Source organism: Amyelois transitella, chromosome 18 (genome assembly GCF_032362555.1).
Source record: "Amyelois transitella isolate CPQ chromosome 18, ilAmyTran1.1, whole genome shotgun sequence".
NCBI classification, from domain to species: Eukaryota; Metazoa; Arthropoda; class Insecta; order Lepidoptera; family Pyralidae; genus Amyelois; species Amyelois transitella.
The window spans coordinates 759,037-781,935 of NC_083521.1; the positions used below are offsets into that span (position 1 = coordinate 759,037).

Here is a 22,899-nt window from a genome sequence, read left to right on the forward strand (position 1 = left end):
TTTCCTCTTGTTTTTGCCTTAAATATGGGACCTTTATTAGAAATGTTACTATCAGTGAGGCTTACATTATCTTTCTAGCTGACTCTTGTCGAACAGAAATTGAAACCATGTGAACGATTAACTTACCCGGGACTAACATCCGCGTTGTAATCCATTTCGGTGGCCTCGTCCCCAGATTGTGTTAACACCAGTTTGAGACCCTGAAATTTAATATTATTACATTAATTTGTTTGTCAGGGACATAAATTAAGAAACTGTTTAGATTTCGACGGAGAACAATAGGATCTCTTCATTGTTTTCTTGAGAGTTCAAAGATTTATGTACCAATTAATTGCAACATTGAAAACTTTCAACGCGGCATGTACCATGCCGGTCATTTCAACAGTTTAACCGGATTGTAGCTGAAGACCAGTGCTTTGCTAATCTCGAGAAAAGAAATTCGCTGAGCTTATGAAAGCGTTTTGTATTGTTGCAGCGCATAACTGCTTAGAGTTGTATTTGAGAAGTTTGTGTACGTTGAGTTATCTATACTAATATTATAAAGCTGAAGAGTTTGTTTGAACGCGCTAATCTCAGGAACTGCTGATTAGAATTGAAAAATTATTTTTGCGTTGAATAGATCATTTATCGAGGAAGCCTTACGGTTATATAACATCACGCTGCAACTGTAAGGAGCGAAAAAAACTGAAAATTATTCATCCTCGAAGGCTTCAATGATGCTGGAAACAACAATTCCACACGGACGAAGTCTCAGGCACAACCGGCCGGTTTCAAACAAACGGGAAGGTATCGAGAGCGTCACCCTGTTGGCGGCGGCCCTGGTGGCGGCGTGCGCGTGCGCCAGGCGCTGCAGGTAGTAGTGCAGCACGGCGCGCGCGCCCGCCTCGCCGCCCGCCACGGAGCGCCGCAGGTGCGCTACAGCTGGTGTCACACTAACGGGAAGGTATCGAGAGCGTCACCCTGTTGGCGGCGGCCCTGGTGGCGGCGTGCGCGTGCGCCAGGCGCTGCAGGTAGTAGTGCAGCACGGCGCGCGCGCCCGCCTCGCCGCCCGCCACGGAGCGCCGCAGGTGCGCTACAGCTGGTGTCACACTAACGGGAAGGTATCGAGAGCGTCACCCTGTTGGCGGCGGCCCTGGTGGCGGCGTGCGCGTGCGCCAGGCGCTGCAGGTAGTAGTGCAGCACGGCGCGCGCGCCCGCCTCGCCGCCCGCCACGGAGCGCCGCAGGTGCGCTACAGCTGGTGTCACACTAACGGGAAGGTATCGAGAGCGTCACCCTGTTGGCGGCGGCCCTGGTGGCGGCGTGCGCGTGCGCCAGGCGCTGCAGGTAGTAGTGCAGCACGGCGCGCGCGCCCGCCTCGCCGCCCGCCACGGAGCGCCGCAGGTGCGCTACAGCTGGTGTCACACTAACGGGAAGGTATCGAGAGCGTCACCCTGTTGGCGGCGGCCCTGGTGGCGGCGTGCGCGTGCGCCAGGCGCTGCAGGTAGTAGTGCAGCACGGCGCGCGCGCCCGCCTCGCCGCCCGCCACGGAGCGCCGCAGGTGCGCGCACAGCTGGCCCGCCTTGCCCGCCTCGCCGCCCACGCCGGCCGACAGGAACTCGCACAGGCATTGCACGGGCAACACGCTGTGAGGGACAACGTCATTCATTTTTCTCAAGAACATTCAGATCGAGTTAATCTTTCTTCTTGTACTGCTTGGCGTCAGTCCAGCGGATATTGGATTGGATGAGATGCCGTGCGGTTCCAGGTACTTTAATAGAATAGGACCACTCTACCTCTGTCCCATGGATGTCGTAAAAGGCGACTAAGGGAATGGCATATATGCTTGGGATTCATCGATTGTATTTGTTTATTAAGTCTAAATAAATAGTTTTCCTTTATCAAAAGAAAGGAAAACTTATTTATTTTAAAAATGAACCCCATTTCCATTGTTTAGCCATAAAGCTGAAACGTAGCCTTTCATTCTTTTCAAGATAATAGGCTATTTGACAAAGTTCTAAAAACTATCTTAGTGTTTTTATTTATTTATTTATTTATAAGGCGCCCTAAAAATACTTTTCTGTCTTTATTTTAGCTATTTTATTAAAAAATCGAAAAAGAAAATACAATATTCAAATATGCCGCCAAAACGCGACTTTTAGCAATATGGCGGATATGGCATGCAGTGACGTAGATTTCGCATAAATATCATACAGAGTTGTTGTTGGTGTTTCGAATAGTTTTGATTTTCTCTTGTTTTATTTAACTTGTCAGTCTTAAACTCGTCATGTGTGTGAAAATTATTAAAATGAGTTCCTATAAATGTTGTGCAGTGTGCAGTGCCTCAATGCACTAATACAACAATAAAAACTCCTACGAAATTATTTTTTAAAGCTTTTATTTAGTTTGACTTGTATGTTAACAAATCTTTCGAGTTTAATTTGACCCACTTCCCGGTATCCGATTGAGCTGAAATTTTGCATGGTGGTCCAGAACCGATAACAATGTATGTCCGTGACCTGATGCTGCTGCGAGGATCGGCTCCGTACCAGAAATCTCTTCAGTGGCAAATATTTAGCGGACATGAAATTTTGTATAGGTACGCATTCGTTTATGATAGGCAGTTGGTAGACCCACCATGAAATAGATGCCACATAGGTTTGTCTTCGAACTATGGAACTCCTCAATGTTCAACTGCTGGGACTTGAAATTTCGTATACGCATTCGTTTATGATAGGATATTTCACACAACCGCAAGAATTAGCTACTTTATTTATATGATTTGCCAATAATAATTTAAGTAGTGAACTAAGATCAATGGTTACCAAGATATACTTATATTGATATTTTCATATTCCTCAATTCGGCAGCATAGAAATCTGGATTATCTTTGAACAAGACGCCAAACATCCATTGCGTCCACTTTTGGTTGGTTTCGACTATCAGCTTTCTCGAAATTGGTTTCCATTATTAAATACCCATGTTATCTGAGCAATCCTGAGCGATAAAACACTTATAAAATCTTGAAGAATAATAGCGAACACCAAGGAACGGTATGATTCACAGTCTGTTTATGCGTAATCTACGTCATAATAGAAATAGCCAATCACGGTCGTTTTTAGTCACGTGACAGCTGCATAAAAAACCTAATTTTCGCAGACGGATTTTGTTAAAATAATGCAATATTTCAAATTGCTCCAAAAAAATAATATTAAGACTGATGACATAAAAGAAATTTCATTTTTATTACAGTCAAATAGCCTATTAGCTCTGTCTACAAGGGATATAGACGTGACTATACTCGACTATGTGAAGACAGGTACAGATGACAACATTACCTGAGTTCCAGGCGATCGTGCCTCAGCAGCTGGTGCAGCCAAGGCATTGCCCGCCTGGTGCCGTGCCTCTCCACCAGCTCCAGCAGCAGCGCCGGCTGTCTGCACAGCAGCTTGCCCAGCCTCATCTGCGAGGATAACGCCTGCAGCGTCTCCACCACGGATTGCGGGGGCTTCCGAGCCGGCCCCAGGGGGTCTAGGATGGTGAGCTGTCAATTATAATTAACAAGATTATTTTCACACATACGCAAAAAAAAAAGAAAACAGCTCACAAGTTATTACGCATGGGCATGAGACACAAAGAGAGTGCCGTGTGGTTCCCGGCTCCTCCGGTGACACAGACAAGCGCACTACCGCTGCTACATGTATGTAATGTAAGTATGTATGTAACGTATGTATGTAATGTAAGTATGTATGTAACGTATGTATGTAATGTAAGTATGTATGTATGTAATGTATGTATGTGTGTGTGTAACATAAGGGAGATCAACCAGCTCAATCTCCAGCTCAGGGTCCATCACATACCTGGCTCAGCAGCCTGGACGTGTGCTCGGTGACGGGCAGCTTGGCGTTGCTGGCCGCTGCGAGGTGGCTCTCCAGCTGTAGTATGATGTATGTGCGTAACATACGGGTGATAAACCAGCTCCATCTCCAGCTCAGGGTCCATCACATACCTGGCTCAGCAGCCTGGACGTGTGCTCGGTGACGGGCAGCTTGGCGTTGCTGGCCGCCGCGAGGTGGCTCTCCAGCTGCAGTATGGCCGCCCTCTCGGCCTCCGCCCTCTCGGCTTCAGTGCCGGCGCTTGCGCTCGTGTTCCATTCTATGCTTGGTTTACTAGTAAAATAAAAACAATTCTGTATATATAATATCAATCAATATCTTAAAGCTAAATAGCTGAACGTGATCTATCATTACTTTCAAGACTGTTGGCTCTGTCTACCCTGCAAGGGATATAGACGTCGTGAAAGTTAGTTTTTATGTGTTGTTACCTGACAAACCCACTCAAGGTATCACTTATTGACGTGACGTCACTTAAATCTAATTATATCTACTACCGCTTCCAAAGAGCACGTGTAGAAGAAGCGACGGAACAAACTACACTATGGCATTTTCACACGGACGTCAATTTACAAATATAGATCTGTGTTAATTATTTGTTGATGAAATAAAAAATAAATTTAAATAATAAACACCAGAAATTTAATATATATGCATCTATTTGTAACTAAGTAACACTCTATTTTATCAAAAAAAAATTTATTAAAACAGAAGAGAAATCTAAGTTTCGTTTAAGCATCGATAAAATCAGATGCGTTAGCTAGTTACCTGTTCCAACTAATCGAGAATAATTCTAATTGGCTATTTCGAAATTCAAATTTCAATAAGCATTGCCGATATTATATTTTAATAGGCAATAAGAGCAAGGATACGCTCTCTGGTTTTGTTTATTTATCTATACTAATATTATAAAGCTGTAGAGTTTGTTTTGTTTGTTTGTTTGTTTGTTTAAACGCGCTAATCTCAGAAACTACTGAACCGATTTGAATAATTCTTTCACTGTTAGATAGTCTATTTATCGAGGAAGGCTAATGTTATCCCGGATTTCCTACGGGAAACGTCAACAATGCAGGTCAAAGTTGAATGAGTCGACCATCTGCGAGGTTTTGGAGATACATGCTAACATTCATTTATGTGAACAATTGTATACTGCAGCGCATCCTGGTGATTTGTAACCGTAACACCTATCTAAGAACATGCACCAATCAAATCTAAATCCAGTAGTGAAAACCGCATTAAAATCGGACCAGTAGTTTTGGAGATATATGCTAACATTGGTTTGCACAAACAAACACACAAACGCACAACCTCTCACCCTAAACGCATATATGTGGGATTACTCAGTTAGATTAAGTAAAACAAATATCTTATTTCGGTTTTTATAATAGACTTATACATCTTACAAACTTCAAAATCTTAATGCTACCTCTTGACATCTAACGTCATTTTTCCTTCTAAAATAAAGTTGCCAGTGCTAACAATAACTAAAAATAACGAATAACTTATATAAAAAAAACGTTCACAACCCACACGGCTGTCCTGACTATTCATCTGTCCCAGATGAAATACTATCTTCTGAGGTGACCCAAGGCTTCATGTAATCTGCAGAACTTGTTGTCTTAATAGGGCCTTCCGCTGTTCCTATTTTCTTTAGTACGTATCTGTCGTTACGTTTCTTTTCGGTGACTTCGTAGGGTCCTAGAAACTTAGGGTACAGTTTACTCCCTTGTGAGAACTGTGTCTTCTTGATCGCTACTAAATCTCCAATATCATAAGAAAAAGCCTCTTTTCTCTTCCGATTGTAGTACTTCACATTCTCTTCTTGTATTTTTCTTATAGACTCTTTAGCTTAATGAAAGATTTGGTTAAGAAAGCTGTGATTAGAAAGAAAGAAGAGTATAAAGAGGATTTTGATAAAAGGCTATCAGAAGACTTTCAGTCAAATCTGAAAGTATTCTGGAAATCCGTAAGGTCAGCCCGAGGAAATACTATAACCAGAGAGCTGACTAGGATCAGATGCCAGGATGGTAGCGTTGTGAAAGGAGAAGAATGTGTACTAAAGATATGGAAGGACTATTTTGAAAGTTTATTTGAAAAAAAGGAAGGAAATAAGAAAGATTTCTGCTATAGCGAAGAAAAAGAGAATGAGATGGAAGGCGAAATTGAAATGTTCGAAATTGTGGAAGCACTTAAGAGTATGAAAGCGGGAAAGGCTGCTGGGTGTGATAGAGTGTCGGTCGAGATGCTTAAAGCAGGAAAAGGCGTAGTAGCTAGTCAGTTGTACTGCCTTTTCAATTTGTGTTGGAGAAGCGGCCGAGTACCAAAAGATTGGTGTAAGGCTGTTATCGTGCCACTTTACAAAGGAAAAGGGTCACAGCTGGACTGCAAAAATTATCGTGGTATAAGCCTGCTTAGCGTCGTCGGCAAATTGTATGCTAAGGTATTGATTAATAGAGTCAGGAATGAAACTGATGACAAAATATGGGATGCTCAAGCGGGATTTCGAAAGGGAATGGGATGTACTGATCAGGTCTTTTCCTTGCGGTGCATAGCCGAAAAGTTTTTGGCCAAGAGTCAAAAAGTCTATTGCACATTCGTAGATCTGGAAAAGGCCTATGACAGAGTTGAGAGGAATGAATTGTGGTCAGCACTTTCTATGCATGGGGTGAGCAGTCTCTTAATACGAGCACTGAAATCCTTATATGAGGATTCGAGTGCTTGTGTCAGGATAAACGGAGCGCACACTGAGTGGTTTAAGATTGAGAAAGGCGTTAGGCAAGGATGTGTTGCGTCACCGTGGCTGTTCAACCTATTTATGGATAGCTGTTTGACAGATTTGAAAGAGTCTAAAAGTGGATTAAGGATGAATGAGTTACTCGTCAAATGTCTGCTCTATGCCGACGATCAGGTTATACTGGCGTCATCAGCGGAGGAGTTACAGGAGATGGTAAACTGTATGCATGAAGCTTTAAAAGAGAAAGGAATGAAAGTGAACGTAAGTAAAACTAAAACACTGGTTTTTGAAATGGAGAAAGAAATGACAGCATGTAATATTTTGATTGGAGGAGAAAAAGTGGAGCAAGTGAAAGAGTTTGTATATCTAGGATCAAAGTTTACATCAGATGGCAAGTATGATAGTGATATTGAAAGGAGAGTGAACGCGGGGAACATGGTGAATGGAGCTTTGCATGCCTTTATGAGCAGTCAGAAACTATCCAAAAAGGCTCGACTGGCTGTGCACAGGGGCGTGTTGGTCCCGACATTAATGTATGGGAGTGAAAGTTGGGTATGGCAAAAGAAGCATGAAAGCAGAATAAATGCAGTGGAAATGAGAGCGTTAAGGAGTATGATGGGTGTGAAATTGAGTGACAGGATAAGGAACAGCGTGATAAGGGAATGTTGTGATGTGAAAGAAGATGTAGTTACAGGAATAGAAAAGGGTATGTTAAGATGGTTCGGTCATGTGGAGAGGATGAATGAAAGCAGGTTGACTAAGCAGATATACAAGGAGAGTGTGGAGGGAAAGGTCGGAGTGGGAAGACCTAGACGAACGTATCTTGATCAAATTAAGGACGTCCTGGTAAAGGGTCAGGTCAAAAGTACCCGAAACCGCCGAGCTTGTATGAAGAGAGTTATGAATGTGGACGAAGCGAAAGAAGTATGCAGAGATCGTGGCAAGTGGAAAGAGGTAGTCTCTGCCTACCCCTCCGGGAAAGAGGCGTGATTTTATGTATGTATGTATGTACTCTTTAGCTTTCTCCCTTAATTCTTGCCTCTTGTCGTTTACTTCTTGAATAATTTCTTCTTCAATTAATTTTAATATTCCATCATCTTTATCTCTCATCTTTACTCCGAACATCAATTCAAACGGCGTCATTCCAATGCTACGTTGATAAGTTCCGTTCAAACAACGCTGTACATTTGATACACGACGGTACCATTTCGTAGGATCATCGGCGCTTAGTTTAGCAAGTACGTTTATAATTATCTGATGTACCCTCTCTACTTGTCCGTTTCCTCTTGGCTGACCAGTCGTAATTAAATAATGTGTAATGTTCTCATTCTTACAATACTCTTTAAAATCATTTGAAGTGAATGCAGCGTTTCGGTCTGTTATTATACGTTCGGGTGATCCAAAAACTTGTTGTTGTAAAGTCAGTTTGTTAATAGTCTCTTCTGATGTTAAAGTCTTCACAGGGTAAATCCAAGTAAATTTGGTAAACGTGTCAACTACTGTAAGTATGTACTTGTAATTTTTATTTGTTGATGTAAGCGGTCCTAAGTGATCTATGTGATAGGTCGACAATGGAACACTACCCTTATCAATCGGATTAAGCAAACCTTCTTTTTTGCCCTTTTTATGAGATACAATTATGCACTCAACGCAATTATCAACAATTTTCTTAATCTTTTCTCTTAAATTCTCTATATAATATTCTCTTTCAATAAGTTCCTCAGTCTTTACTATTCCGAAATGACCTTTCTCGTGATTCTTCCTAATGATCTCCCATTGCATCTTTTTAGGTACAACAATTATTTTATTTCCGTCTTTCCACTTATACAATATTTCATTCTGAACAACATAATCTTTGTAATCTTCTGTCTCTAAAATCTACCGTATAAAAATCCATTCTTGTAACCAAAATACTGATCTTCCTGACTGCTGCTGTCCTATCATCGACAGAGTAGATAAGGTTAAGTACTTGGGTGTACTGGTTGATCAAAGATTATCATGGTACCCGCATGTAGATCACGTAATAAATAGAGTGAGAAAGTTGTCCTGGATATTTAAATCATTACGTTATGTGGTACCCAGAGGTTTAGACGTACAGTGCTCATCCAAAAACCTTCTGAACAATATTTATATATCACTTGTGCAGTGCATTCTTATTTATTGTATTTCAGTTTGGGGAAATGCTGCAAAGACTCATTTTATAGGATTAGAAAGAGCACAGAGATTCCTGATCAAAATTATGTATTTTAAGAAAAAGCGATATTCAACTGAACTCTTATACAATGAGTGTAATCTGCTTACGGTTAGACAGTTGTATATTTTGCATTGTGTACTGTATAAGCATAAAACTACAGAATATGATCCTAAAGTTGAAACAAGAAGAAGGAGATACATAGTAGCTAAAATACCACAAACTAGAACATATTTTGCACGAAGACAATTCTATGTAATATCAGCCCAATTATATAACAAAATTAACAGAGTAAATAATATATATAGAAAATTGTATAAGGAATGTAAGTTTGTGATTACTGGATGGCTTAAAACGAAAAGTTATGAACAGACTGAGGCTTTACTATAGTATAAGGATAAATGTATATTAACATAAATATAAAATATAGTTTACCTTAGTATACGAATCTAACACTTTTTCAAATGCACATTATATATTTATTTAATTACCTTACTCGTACTTTACAAGGTTAATTTGCTTTTATGAAAGAGCGGAGTCTCCTGGCACAGGCTTGCACGCTTAAAAGGAGACTCCAATCATATTTCTTGTGTCATGTGCTTTAAGAAATAAACGATTTTGTATTTTTGTATTTTGTAATCTTCTTAATCAATCTTACATGTTCGTCTTCGTTTTGTGCTTTCTTTATCCGAGCTGTAGTTTCTGAAAGAACTAAACAGACAGGATATCTGCTCAGCGCATCTGCGTGTTTCATTCGTGATCCAGATCGGTGTTCTATCTCATAGTCGTATTCTTCGAGCAATAAGGCCCATCGTGCAACTCGTGGAGGTAAGTCTTTCTTTTGTAGTGTCATCGTTAATGCAGAACAATCGGTTACAATTTTGAAGTGTATCCCTTGTAAGTATACTCTAAATTTTTTTATTGCTTCAACAATAGCCAAAATTTCTAAATAATAACTATGATACTTCTTCTCAGCTGGAGTAGTCTTTTTACTCATAAAGTGCACTGGGTGTAACTGATCATCAATCGGATTTTTTTGTAATAAAACAGCTCCGTAACCATCTGCACTTGCATCGGTGTGTACTTCTGTATATAAAGCAGGATTATAAATTCGGAGAACCGGTGAATTGGTAAGTGAATTCTTTAATCTTATAAAGGCTTGTTCACATATTTCGTCAAAATTAAAAACAACTCCTTTCTTTAACAGATCTGTCATAGGTTTCGCAATTAGAGAATAATTCTGAACAAACTTTCTGAAATATCCAGTTAAACCAAGAAACGATTGAACGGCTTTGATATTAGTGGGCTTTTTGAAATTTGCAACAGCTTTTATTTTCTCTTTGGATGGTCTTACTTCATTGTTACAAATTATGTATCCTAAATATTCTATTTCCTTCTTCATAAAATGACATTTTTTCCAATTGAATATCAGACCAAATTCTTCCGCTCTTTTAAATATTTTCTTTGTTTTAGCCAGTGATTCTTCTTCTGTCTTTGCGGGAATGATTAAGTCATCAAGATAAGATAGTACCGTACCATCAGTTATGTAATCGTGAAAAACATCGTTGATATATCTTTGAAAAACGGATGGCGCTGTGCATAGACCGAACGGCATTTTGATAAACTCGAACTGGCCTTGCGGTGTCACAAAAGAAGTGTACTTCCGACTATCTACATCAACATCCACGTGATTAAATCCATTTTTTAAATCAAGAGACGTAAATATAATAGCTTCTTTTAATTTATCAATCTGATCATCAATCAGCGGCAAAGGAAATCTTTCTCTTATTATCTTCTTGTTAATTCCTCTGTAGTCCATACAAATTCTTTTGGTTCCATCTTTTTTATTAGCTAAAACTATTGCGCATGCATAATCTGATTTACTAGGTCTTATTATCTCTTTATCCAGCCACTCATTAATCTGTTTACGAACTATATCTGTTTCCAGTGGTGACAGGCGACGTGGACTTTGGTATATCGGCGTTTCATCGGTAAGTATTATTTTTAATGTTACATTACTTTTCTTAGTTTCTTCTTTAGGATTATAGTCTTTTATCATTTTCTTTATTTCAGCTGTGTATTGTGAGTCTTCTATATCAAATTCTTCAGTATTATCATTATTTTCTACTAGTAGGGTTAGATGCATAATCTTTTCCATTTCAATTCCATCTTTAGTGAACTTAACTTCAAACTCTTTCAGGATCGGGTTGCCAATAATCAATCTTACGGGAATGGCATTATCTTTCACAACGTAGAAAGTCATATCCGAGAATCCATCATCAATTTCAACTTTCGCAGTAAATATTCCTTCTGTTAACATTTGTTTTTCAGCTATACCAGTTAAATAAATCTTCATATCTTTATAGTCAGTAATTTTTCGTTTTATGTCTTCAAATCCAGTTTCAGTTATGAGGTTAACATCACTTCCAGTGTCAACAAGTGATATCATCGGGGTAGAATTAATCTTGACTAGCTTAAAAGGAGCTTCGATCTTGTCATTCTTCAAAATATTTAACGTCTTTTTTACTTGGTTCGGACAGTCGGGTCCTTTGTGTCCAAACTCGTTACATCTAAAGCATTTAATGCCTTTGGTACACGCTGATGACTGGTGGTTTAAATCTCCACAATTATAGCATCGTTTCTTAGGTGGTGCGGCGTCATTTTTCTTTCTAGATCCAGACTGGACTGATGTTGAAGGAGAAACATAATTGGAACGTGAAGACATCTTCTTTCTAAACTCGCTGTAAATCTCCAACTTTTTCCGAAATTCCTTGAGGTCTGAAGCACCATAAAGTATAGCTTTATTAGATTCAGTGTCTCTAATACCATCAATTACGTATTCCATTAAAGCAGGATCTTCAACTTTACCATGCAGAGCGATTTCTTTCATTGTCAAAAAATACTGTTGATACGTTTCATCATTCTCCATCTTGCGGGTGCTCAGTCTTTTATGAATCGTGGCGCTGTTTAATTTCGGACCAAATTCTTCTTTTAATGCTTTTTTCAACCCAGAGTAATCTTTAATTCTTCCCATCGAACGTAGAAATAATTTAGCTGTACCTCCTAAAAGCCTTTTCGCGTAAATTAATTTTTCGACGTTAGTCCATTTCATTAAAGCAGCAACATCTTCAAATTCTTCAATAAATTCGTTAACCGGGTAAGTATCATCTCCAGTGAAAGTATTCATAGACTTTTCTAAGTCTCTGAATGATATCTGTACCTCAACATCTTCAACGTCTTCTACATCTGAGTCTTGGGTATTTTTCTTCGGCGGCATCTTAGTTGCAATCTTATTCGTCTTAAATGAAAGTCGTCTTTGTGCCGTACAATAAGATATTTTCTTTGAACTCATCAATAATATTCGTCTTCAATGTGAAAATTAATTAAAGTCTTTATTTCTTCATAATAAAATCGGGTTAACGTTATTTCTGAATATTATAAATCGTTGTATCAACTTATCATAACGTTAATAAATAACGAATACGAATAACGTTATTCATGTATCTGGCAATATTTTTTCCCATCAGCGTCGGTAAAACAGAATTCAGAAATGACGTCACGTAGCGGTTAAGCATGAACCGTCGGATACTAATAGTCGGTAAAACAGTCTGTAATATGTCCGTCGATGACTTGCCTTCTTAAATAGTCGTCTTGATTTTTCGTCTTCAGTCGTGTTGTTTCACTTCAATCCAATATTGAGCACGATCCCGGACGAGCCCCCAAAAAAGTTGTGGGATTACTCAGTTAGATTAAGTAAAACAAATATCTTATTTCGGTTTTTATAATAGACTTATACATCTTACAAACTTCAAAATCTTAATGCTACCTCTTGACATCTAACGTCATTTTTCCTTCTAAAATAAAGTTGCCAGTGCTAACAATAACTAAAAATAACGAATAACTTATATAAAAAAAACGTTCACAACCCACATATATACGGCTCCGTTCGGTCACGGGTAATGATGTGGGCCAAGTCGTCGCCAAGTCGCATAACAATTAGCAGCTACATATAATTGATAAAGCCGAGGAGGATACTTGATGTTTGCAAAAATAAATATGATGCCCAAAATAAGTATTCCACGCGGACGAAGTCGCGGGCACAGCTAGTACACAGATAACGTGAACACTGACTTGGTGATGCAGGTCTCGATGAGCGCCCGCAGCGTGGGGTAGGCGCGCGCCGCCGGCCCCGCGAACGTGTCGGGGTTGTGCGCCGCCAGCATGGCCAGCAGCAGCCAGCCGCGCCAGTACAGCGACGTGATGGCCAGCTGCGGCGGCGTGTACCTGCCGGACCGTAGCGCGCACTGTCACTGTCACTCTTACTGGAGGGAGGGGGATAGGATATGTGTGTGTGGTTCCCGGCGCTTATAGAAAGTGAATAGGACTACTCACTAAGGGTAACGACTTGGGATTCTTCTTATAGGGGTTGGGCTAGCAACCTGTCACCATTTGGGTCTCAATTCTATCATCAAGCTAAAAAGCTGAACGTGGCCTATCAGTCTTTTTAGGACTGTTGGCTCTGTCTACCCCGCAAGGCTATACTATATGCATGTATGTTGTAAAAGGCGACTAAGGGATTGGCTACTAAACTTGGGATTCTTGGATCTCAATTACATCATTAAGTTTGCTACCCCATCGCCGACAAGATCGCCGTATCCAACATCCCAGAGAAAGATATGAAGTGATTCTATTCTAAAGTGCTAGGAACCACACGGCACTTACACAAACTATAAAAGAATAAAATTCACGTTCTGAAACCTAAGGTTTAAGATCTTTATTCTCATTAAGAATTACAAAATTCACTTCACATGAGAATAGCACTAAATTATATCTAATTAACATTAATTATCAAATTAAGGACGTCCTGGTAAAGGGTCAGGTCAATAGAACACGAAACCGCCGAGCTTGTATGAAGAGAGTAATGTGGATGAAGCGAAGGAAGTATGCAGAGATCGTGGCAAGTGGAAAGAGGTAGTCTCTGCCTACCCCTCCGGGAAAGAGGCGTGATTTTATGTATGTATGTAACATTAATCCTGGTCCTTAACATTAATCCTCACATAAGCCTAGACTAACCCAGGTGGTAAGCTGATGTTGTCTGGCGGGTTGAACTGGCACAGCTGGAAGATGTAGTCGGCCACTTCCAGCTTGTCCAGCTGTAGCGGACAGTCCTCGGGCGGCAGCGCGCATGCGCGCCGCACCAGCTGCTCCACCAGCTCGAAGGTCTCCGCCGGGCTCACTGGCATGTCCTGGAATGAAGGGCATGTTGGTTGGAGCGAGATTTGTATTAGAGCTGGATTTACATGACGCAATTGGTGGCTTGAAATTAGTTTGATTAAACTGATTTGACCAGTAATATCACGTGTAAACGTTCAGTTTTACAATGCGTGCGTTACTTTTGTGAAACTGGAGTATTTTCGTGCTGTGCGCATTTTTTTTTGTAAAGCAAATGTCATGCAATTAATTTCGTAATGTATAGTAGCAATTATCGAAAATATATTATTGATTTTCAAATAAATCAATTATTGAAGTCTTCAATAATTGATTATTTTTCGTATTTTTTTCGGGGATTCTTTTATAGGCGATGGGTTAGCGACCTGTCACTATTTGAATCTCAATTCTATCATTAAGCCAAATAGCTGAACGTGGCCATTCAGTCTTTTCAGGACTATTGACTCTGTCTACCCCGCAAGGGATGTAGACGTGACCATATGTATGTATATGGTTACAATATAGGTCTTATGCTTCGATGCTGCATCTTAATAAACACCAACCTTAGCCAACCCGATGAAGATGACTCTGAGCAGATTGTTCTGAGGCAGGGGCGCCTCACAGCACAGGCGGTAGGTCAGAGCGCGCTCGGACTCGGGCGGCCAGTTGTCCACCTTGCTGTACGTCTCCGCTGGCTCCACGAACATTATCTGGCGGTTTATAATAACTTGTGTAAAAGTTAACGATATCCTCCGTTTTTGAAGTCGGTTAAATTTCTAAAACCTCCACTTAGAAAGTGTAACAAACACTTTCCTGTAAACAGCATCAAAATCGAGATAATCGCGGACAAACGTTCATACATAGGTAAATACTTATACATACATATCAGACTGTGAACCGTGATTTTTATTTCGAAGGGGATTAAAAAATAAATTGTACTACCTAGTTCTCTGTACATACATTTGTGACTACCCCAATAGATGTATGAATAACACCCAAAGCAAACTGAAACTACTGACAATATTACACTCTAGCCGGGTAAAAATTAAGGAGCAATTTCGCTGCAGAAGTGGTGATGGTCACTTCGTGTAATAACTTGAACCACCCAATCCAAGGTCATCCAAGAACTTATCTAAGGTTTAATAAGAATTATTCTGGATTAGCGCTAGAAGGAAGAAGATGGCCTAAGAACCTTGGGCTATTAGGTCCATGGACCAGTTGGTGGTGATATAATTTTGGTTTCTACCTATATGAGGCGTTCGTTGACGCTAGTACCATGGTGTAGTTCCATAATGGAACTACTGAGTAATAATTTCCATCATCAGTTCCATACACAATGGATCTCGAGATAATGGTGACTTGTCACTAGTACCATTCACAGTTCCATGATGAAGATGGACGGGATGGAAGCGAACCCCAGACCCCGAGGCTTAATGGGAGAGGGTGCAACTGGGAACACGCCAGGATGAGAGAGAGAAGTAGATGGACTACTCATAAGGTCTGGTCAAGGTCTGTACATGGGCACGGCGGTCTCCAGCAGCCAGCCCAGGGCTGAGCACTGTATCATGGGGAGCTGGTGTCTTGTTGGTGTCACTATACGAAGGTTCTCATCACCTTGTTCAGAGCGTGCCTGAAGTCGTGCTGTGAAGGTCTGTACATGGGCACGGCGGTCTCCAGCAGCCAGCCCAGGGCTGAGTACTGTATCATGGGGAGCTGGTGTCTTGTTGGTGTCACTATACGAAGGTTCTCATTACCTTGTTCAGAGAGTGCCTGAAGTCGTGCTGTGAAGGTCTGTACATGGGCACGGCGGTCTCCAGCAGCCAGCCCAGGGCTGAGCACTGTATCATGGGGAGCTGGTGTCTTGTTGGTGTCACTATACGAAGGTTCTCATTACCTTGTTGAGAGCGTGCCTGAAGTCGTGCTGTGAAGGTCTGTACATGGGCACGGCGGTCTCCAGCAGCCAGCCCAGGGCTGAGCACTGTATCATGGGGAGCTGGTGTCTTGTTGGTGTCACTATACGAAGGTTCTCATTACCTTGTTGAGAGCGTGCCTGAAGTCGTGCTGTGAAGGTCTGTACATGGGCACGGCGGTCTCCAGCAGCCAGCCCAGGGCTGAGCACTGTATCATGGGGAGCTGGTGTCTTGTTGGTGCTACTATACGAAGGTTCTCATTACCTTGTTGAGAGCGTGCCTGAAGTCGTGCTGTGAAGGTCTGTACATGGGCACGGCGGTCTCCAGCAGCCAGCCCAGGGCTGAGCACTGTATCATGGGGAGCTGGTGTCTTGTTGGTGCTACTATACGAAGGTTCTCATTACCTTGTTGAGAGCGTGCCTGAAGTCGTGCTGTGAAGGTCTGTACATGGGCACGGCGGTCTCCAGCAGCCAGCCCAGGGCTGAGCACTGTATCATGGTGATCTGATGGCGGTAATCTGGTAAATGCTTGCTGTGCTGCGCGGTCAGCATGCAGAAACAGCAAAACAGGTCAGCGATGGCTGGAAACAATGTTAAAAACGTTAAACGAAATTTGCTGCTGTTGATTTTATTGAGAATTTTTTTTTTATGAATTTGCGTTGACTCTCACGTCAAAAAATAAAATATTTCATAAAAATAAATGAATTAACTTATTAATGTCCTCCTCTCTGAACGCAGCGATTACAGCTGATACAGTTTGAAATTGAGCATGTAGTTAGGTAGGATTCGCAGAAATATAAATGAACGGGATTTCTCGTGTAAAGTATTTATGTTTGTAATAACCTAATAACTTATTGTACAGAAACTTACACAGTTAGAAGTAATAGTATATATTTATAAAAGTATTTTCTCGTCCACATTTCTATTCTAAGTTTGAATAGTTGTGAAGTTGACGTTGTTGAGGGAAATGCTGCAGTGTAGTTCATCGCTTCTTCTTCACTGACACTTTGTAAGCGGCAGATTAGTTTAAAGTTAGATTGAAGTGTCCCATAATAATGAATAAAAGTTCTGAATTTGAATTTGAAAAGAACGAACATTGTGACACGAGAATTTTACATATAAGAAGAAATACACACCGGCGAAGGCCCTGTCGCGCAGTTCGGGCGCGGGCTCGTGCGGCGGCGGCGCGGCCAGCGCGCGGGCCAGCGCCGCCAGCGCCAGCGCGCCCGCCGCGCCGCCCGCCCCGCCCGCCGCGCCGCCCGCCGCGCCCGCCTCCGCCCGCGCCGCGCGCACGCACTCCCGCGTCAGCGCGCGCAGCGGCCGCAGGTAGTCCTCCGAGCGGATCAGCAACTCCTGCGTGTGCATCATACGAGAGGGCTACCGTCACATACATACATATAACACAATACAAATTATTCATTTATGCATACATACATATAATCTATACAGATAGTCCACTTGAAGCTGCTCAGTTAAATGATAGAATTGAAATCCAAGAAGTGACAGGCTGCTGATCCGTCGTCTAAAAATGAGATTCCAAGTATATAAGCCTATCCCTTAGTCACTTTTTACAACATCCGTGTGAAAGAAATGAAATGTAGGAGACGGATAGAGTGAGTGTATGTATATATGCGACTTCGTCCGCATGAAATCAATCCCGCGGGAACTCCGGGATAAAAAGCAACCTAAAATGTTATTCTGCATCATCAGCCACTTACATACCAAATAACATCGCAATCGGTTCACTAATTTCAGCGTGAAACAATAACAAACATCCATACTGACCATCCTGACATACTCGCAAACCTTCGCATTCATAACATTAGTAGGATAAAGCTAACTACTGGTCTACCATTTTTATAAGTTACATCGGCATTGTTCGACGGCGCAGAATAGTACAACCGACTGCCGAATCTGGCCGAATGAAAACATTAGTGAAATAACGAACTTATTGCTACTACATAGGATTTTAAATCCCTAAACAACAGGAGTCGTGTATCTCGCTCATTACCGACGGCGTGGCGCTCCCGCGAACTGCAGACATGGCGCGTACTCAATTAGCCAATAGCGAACGGTTTTGATCCCGCGTTCAAATGGCGCACTATGATTGGCGCAGATAATTTCGCGCCATGACAAAAAATGATTTCTGCGCACGTACATCGGTGTAACTTATTAAAGTGGTAGTACTGTACTCACGTGGTAAGTGTCGGCCATGGCCGCCGGCACCAGCTGCGGCTGCGCCTGCACCAGCGCGGCCAGCACCGCCATGTTGTTGGGCGAGCGCACGTTGGACAGCTCGTTGTAGATCGTGTGCGTCACCACGCTGCGCAGGAGCGCGGGGCTGTCCGTCACCATTTCACTGGGAACATTTTATTTTTTTATTGTAACCTTATATTATACATACATATGTATGTACATAGGTACATGGCTTATTAGTCTTTTCAAGACTGTTGGCTCTGTCTATCCTATCGTTAGGGATAAAGACGTGATCATATGTATGTATGTATACATATAATCACGTCTATGTTCATGCAGGGTAGACAGAGCCGGCAGTCTTGAGAAGAATGATAGGCCACGTTCAGCTATTCGTCTCAATGATAGAATTGTGATTCAAATAGTGACAGGTCGCTAGCCCATCGCTTAAAAAAGAATTATAAATGTCGATATATAATTAGTATATCTAGACGACATTATAATACCGGAGACAGGCCTGGTAGGCGGCCTGCAGCGCCTTGGTCTTGAGGCGCATGCGCGCGAGCTGCGCCAGCACCTCGTGGTCGCGCTGCGCGGTGGGCCCGCACGCGTCCGCGTTGCAGCACACGAACGCCAGCAGCTCCTGCGCGCAGCGCCACAGCTTGCCCGAGTGCAGCCACGCCTCCAGCCGCGACGCCGCGATCATGCGTATCTGTTGCGGCGGAACGTACAGATACAGATCCTTCCTTCGTCATTAAAGTAATTATATGCCGTGTGGTCCCCGGCACCAATACAAAAAAGAATGGGACCACTCCATCTCTTTCCCGTGGATGTCGTAAAAGCCGACTGAGGGGTAGGCTTATAAACTTGGGATTCTTCTTTTAGGCGATGGTCTAGCAACCTGTCACTATTTTAATTTCAATTCTATCATTTAGCCAAATAGCTGAACATGGCCTATCAGTCTTTACAAGACTGTAGGCTCTGTCTACCCCGCAAGAGATATAGACGTGATTATAAGTATGTATGTATGTATGCCCTTTTTGTCTAATATTTTGGAATGACATGGTCACATTTTGTGTACCGTACACAAACAATATATGTGTGTGGTCCAGTTTGTACTACCCACTAGATGATAATCGAATAAAAAATAATGCTGTTGAGTAGTTATAATTAGATTAAATAAATATTATACGGCACAAATTACACAGACTGAGTTTCGCCTCGAAGTAAGTTCGAGACTTGTGTTACGAGATACTAACTCAACGATACTATATTTTATAAATAAATACTTATATAGATAAACATCCAAGACCCAAGCCGATCAGAGAAAATTCGTTTCTCATCCTGCCCTGTCCGGGATTCGAAACCCGGGACCTTCAATGTCGCAGACAAGCGTACTACCGCTGCGCCACAGAGGCCGTCAATGTCTTTATTCCTACAGGTAGAAATTAGTTTTTTAGACACTATGACACATTTTACTCATTTTCAGAAATTTTTGCACTTGTCTTTCCGAAGAAGCTATTTGTCAAAATAAACATACGAGTAAAACAACATTTCTCTCACCTCGGGAAAGCCACAAGTGGCAGACAGCAGCTTGAGGAAGCCCTTGTGGATGGCGTCGGGCGCCGCGCGCCGTTGTATCTGCTCCTTGATGGCTTCCAGCACCAGGGCCTCCACTGTTTCGTAACTGCTAGAATATCTGAAAGGAATATTATAATTTACATACAAACATACAGACATACATAAAATCACGTCTATATCCCTTGCGGGGTAGACAGAGTTAACAGTCTTGAAAAGACAGATGGGCCACGTTCAGCTTTAAGATAATTTATTCATTTTAATTACTTTTGGCCCCGCGCCCTGCAGAGGACATCTTACCGCGTTCCATTATAATTCACACCCACAACACAAAGAAATACATGTTATATATTGGCATACCTTGGAAAAACAGTGTACTCTAAGTCTGTGTTATCTGTGTCGTCTTCAGTGCTGCCCATCAGTGGAGATCCCGAGCCAGAAGGAGACATTGTCCCTGAAAATTAAAACAAATTATATATCTTTATGCCGTACGGGATAGCAGAGACTATAGGCACAAGACTTAAAATTCAAGAGGTTGGTTTAATGATATAAGTGACTGTAGTGTATGTGCGTGCATATGTATAAGAGTGAAAGAGAAGGAAGTATCATATCGTCTTTAGGACACATGCCGCTAACAGAATTAGAGTTCAGCAGTTCAAGATGGAAAGGACAGTGAGCGTGTGTGTGAGAGACTGAGAGCCGAAAAGCCGAAGGGTAAGCAAATCACTAGTGGCATTTAGATATAATGACAAACTGCTAACTTTATACGATATAAAAGAAGCTTTTACAAATTTCCTGCTTTTATCTCTATTGAATTTGACAATCTATACACACTCTTTAACGACTTCCTTTGCGCGAGTAGCATGGAAATATATGACTATGAAATTGCTTATTCTGGTAGGCATTTGCAATATTAATAGGAAAGATGTAGTGTGCTATACTAAAGTAGCGGAAACCACACTTCATCAGCGAAAGGACCACTTTCATAATTCCCTCCATGAAACCTCATCGGTTTCGGGTACTGTTGACTTTAACATGACTTGATCAAGGTATTTTCTCCTGGTGTAATCAGTGGTTTCCACATTAACAGTGTGCTTTACAATAGAGTGGTATAAAGGTTGTCTTACCAAGTGTATTTTCACTAGGAATGAGGTGCGGAGGTGGATGCTTTGTGCTGAAGGCAGTAACAATGTTCTCCACCAGGCATTTGCACCAAGAGCACTCCACCCACCACCGTTCATTCAATGCGTCTTCCATGTACACCTGTAGGAAGGAATTTGTTTAAAATAAGGGATATATAGATAAAAATACTTAAGTGAAAAGCCAGCCCACATCTAGGCAAAAAGGGTCACAAAATGACATCTCAATTATGGATACATTATCTGTAGAAGAAGTACTTTAGAAGTGAGTAAATACTATATGCTGAAAGGGCTCAAACATCTCTTATAAAAGAACTTACTGAAGTTTTCCTATAAGATTTATCTTTGAGCCCTTTTGATCAACAATGAAAACAAGGCCATAGTAGGAATTAGAAAGAAATACATGTTTGATAAACCCCTAAAAACTTTTAACATTCTTATTATGAATCTTCTTTCTAATTAACTTTTGAAGCCTTACATGGTTTCACAGATGCTCTGTAGCTGAAACCTGAGAATACTTTTGTAAGAGTAGAAGTCATTATGTGATTTTTAGTGACAGAAGGGCTTACAAATTTACAAATTTTGAAGGCAAAAAATTAACTTAACCTAAGCAAATATTTATATAAAATGTATATTTTTTCTAACCTTGATAAATGTATCCGGCCAGTTTTTACTATCACGATGTCCCGCATACAACATGTTGCACGCTAACACAAACACTAACGGGTTTCCTTTGCTTTTGAAAGCAGCTCCTTGTTCTCTCTTCAGCAGAGTACAGAGGCTCTGTGTCACGGTCTCGTGAGCAAACATGTTAGGACGTATCTTGGTCAAATAGAGCATACTCATACAAAGTATTGGGTCGGGTTTAGATCTCTGTGATTTCAGGAGGCGTATGGAGCCTGTCAATAGTCCAAGCTGGAAAAACATATTTTTGATTTAATATTGTGATGTAAACATACATATAGTCACATCTATATACCTTGTGAGGCAGATGGAGCTGGCAGCCTTGAAGAAACTGATATGTCACATTCAGCTGTTCAGCTTTATGATAGAATTGAGATTCAAGTAGTGTTATAATGTAAACATTTTAAGCATCATATCATTTTGGAAATTCATCATTTGATAACCTGAGGCTGCTGTGAATTTTGAGTGACATAATTTGCAACTTGTCAATCAACTTACTCTTAATCTGCTTAAAATGTGAACTATAAGACTCCATTTTACTAATTGCCAAGATAATAAAACTGATTCAATAAATTTAAAAACTTACCAATTTGTCAGAGTTATGTGTATCCAGGGCTTGTAGAACATTGGGCACCAGGTCGACCGGGTCCACCTCTAGAGAAGTGCCCCCCACAGCCTCTGCCGGGGAGCCGATCCTAGATCTCTTGTTAGGAGGAGGGTTACCAAACCCAGATGGTTCACGTTTACGTTCCACGCCTATGAATCACAAATGTAATAACTATAAAAACCACATCTCATCTGGGTTAATGTTTATTTAAATAGTCATTAGACTGCACTTTACACCCTTCTGAGCTGTATGAGAATATGAGAATTGAAAATATAAGAGCATTTTAAAAAAGTCGCCTACTAAGTTGCGTATGAAAATAAATCATATAGAAAATAATATAAAATCCCTGACCAAAAGATGACCACAGAACAAAACAAATAATTTTTAGGTATTGTTATACTCACTGCTTGTGGACGGTTTATGAATGTTCCTCTTCTCTGCATCTCTGTTGACGACCACGGTAGACTTACTGCCCAAGGCGAAGATATCCGCCGGGTGCTGCGGGACCTTACTTTTGGCCCCGCGCCCTGCGGAGGACATCTTACCGCGTTCCATTGTAATTCACACTCACGCCACAGTTCACTCTAATCTACTGTATTTATGTACAGCATTTATGTACCGTGGACCACGGATTTTTCTGAAATGACTATTGCTCTAATAATGTGAATATTGTCTTCGAAATGTTAAAGAAAACACACACAGTCACCTTTGACAGCCACCAACAAAATAAAGAGAAATTATAATGACAATGACAGCTGTAGCCTGACGACTTGTGTCAAAGCTGAA

The 22,899-nt window shown here is 41.3% G+C and overlaps 1 protein-coding gene across 1 annotated transcript in view; it reads right to left on the minus strand.

Moving 5' to 3' along the window:
- LOC106137851 (integrator complex subunit 1) overlaps window positions 1–22,845 on the minus strand; it is a 49,881-nt gene extending 27,036 nt beyond the window's left edge. Inside the window, exons 1-17 of the mRNA XM_060949044.1 lie at window positions 22,518–22,845; window positions 22,093–22,262; window positions 21,468–21,737; window positions 20,811–20,946; window positions 20,044–20,137; window positions 19,669–19,804; window positions 18,612–18,817; window positions 18,109–18,271; window positions 17,049–17,265; window positions 16,318–16,493; window positions 14,567–14,713; window positions 13,869–14,041; window positions 12,927–13,079; window positions 3,987–4,146; window positions 3,316–3,521; window positions 1,431–1,623; window positions 127–200 (exon numbers count right to left, since the gene is read on the minus strand). Coding sequence (XP_060805027.1) covers window positions 127–200; window positions 1,431–1,623; window positions 3,316–3,521; window positions 3,987–4,146; window positions 12,927–13,079; window positions 13,869–14,041; window positions 14,567–14,713; window positions 16,318–16,493; window positions 17,049–17,265; window positions 18,109–18,271; window positions 18,612–18,817; window positions 19,669–19,804; window positions 20,044–20,137; window positions 20,811–20,946; window positions 21,468–21,737; window positions 22,093–22,262; window positions 22,518–22,668 — 2,825 coding nt within the window. The 5' untranslated portion in view covers window positions 22,669–22,845. The remainder of the gene's footprint in view (window positions 1–126; window positions 201–1,430; window positions 1,624–3,315; window positions 3,522–3,986; window positions 4,147–12,926; window positions 13,080–13,868; window positions 14,042–14,566; window positions 14,714–16,317; window positions 16,494–17,048; window positions 17,266–18,108; window positions 18,272–18,611; window positions 18,818–19,668; window positions 19,805–20,043; window positions 20,138–20,810; window positions 20,947–21,467; window positions 21,738–22,092; window positions 22,263–22,517) is intronic.
- Between the last annotated feature and the right edge of the window lie 54 nt (window positions 22,846–22,899).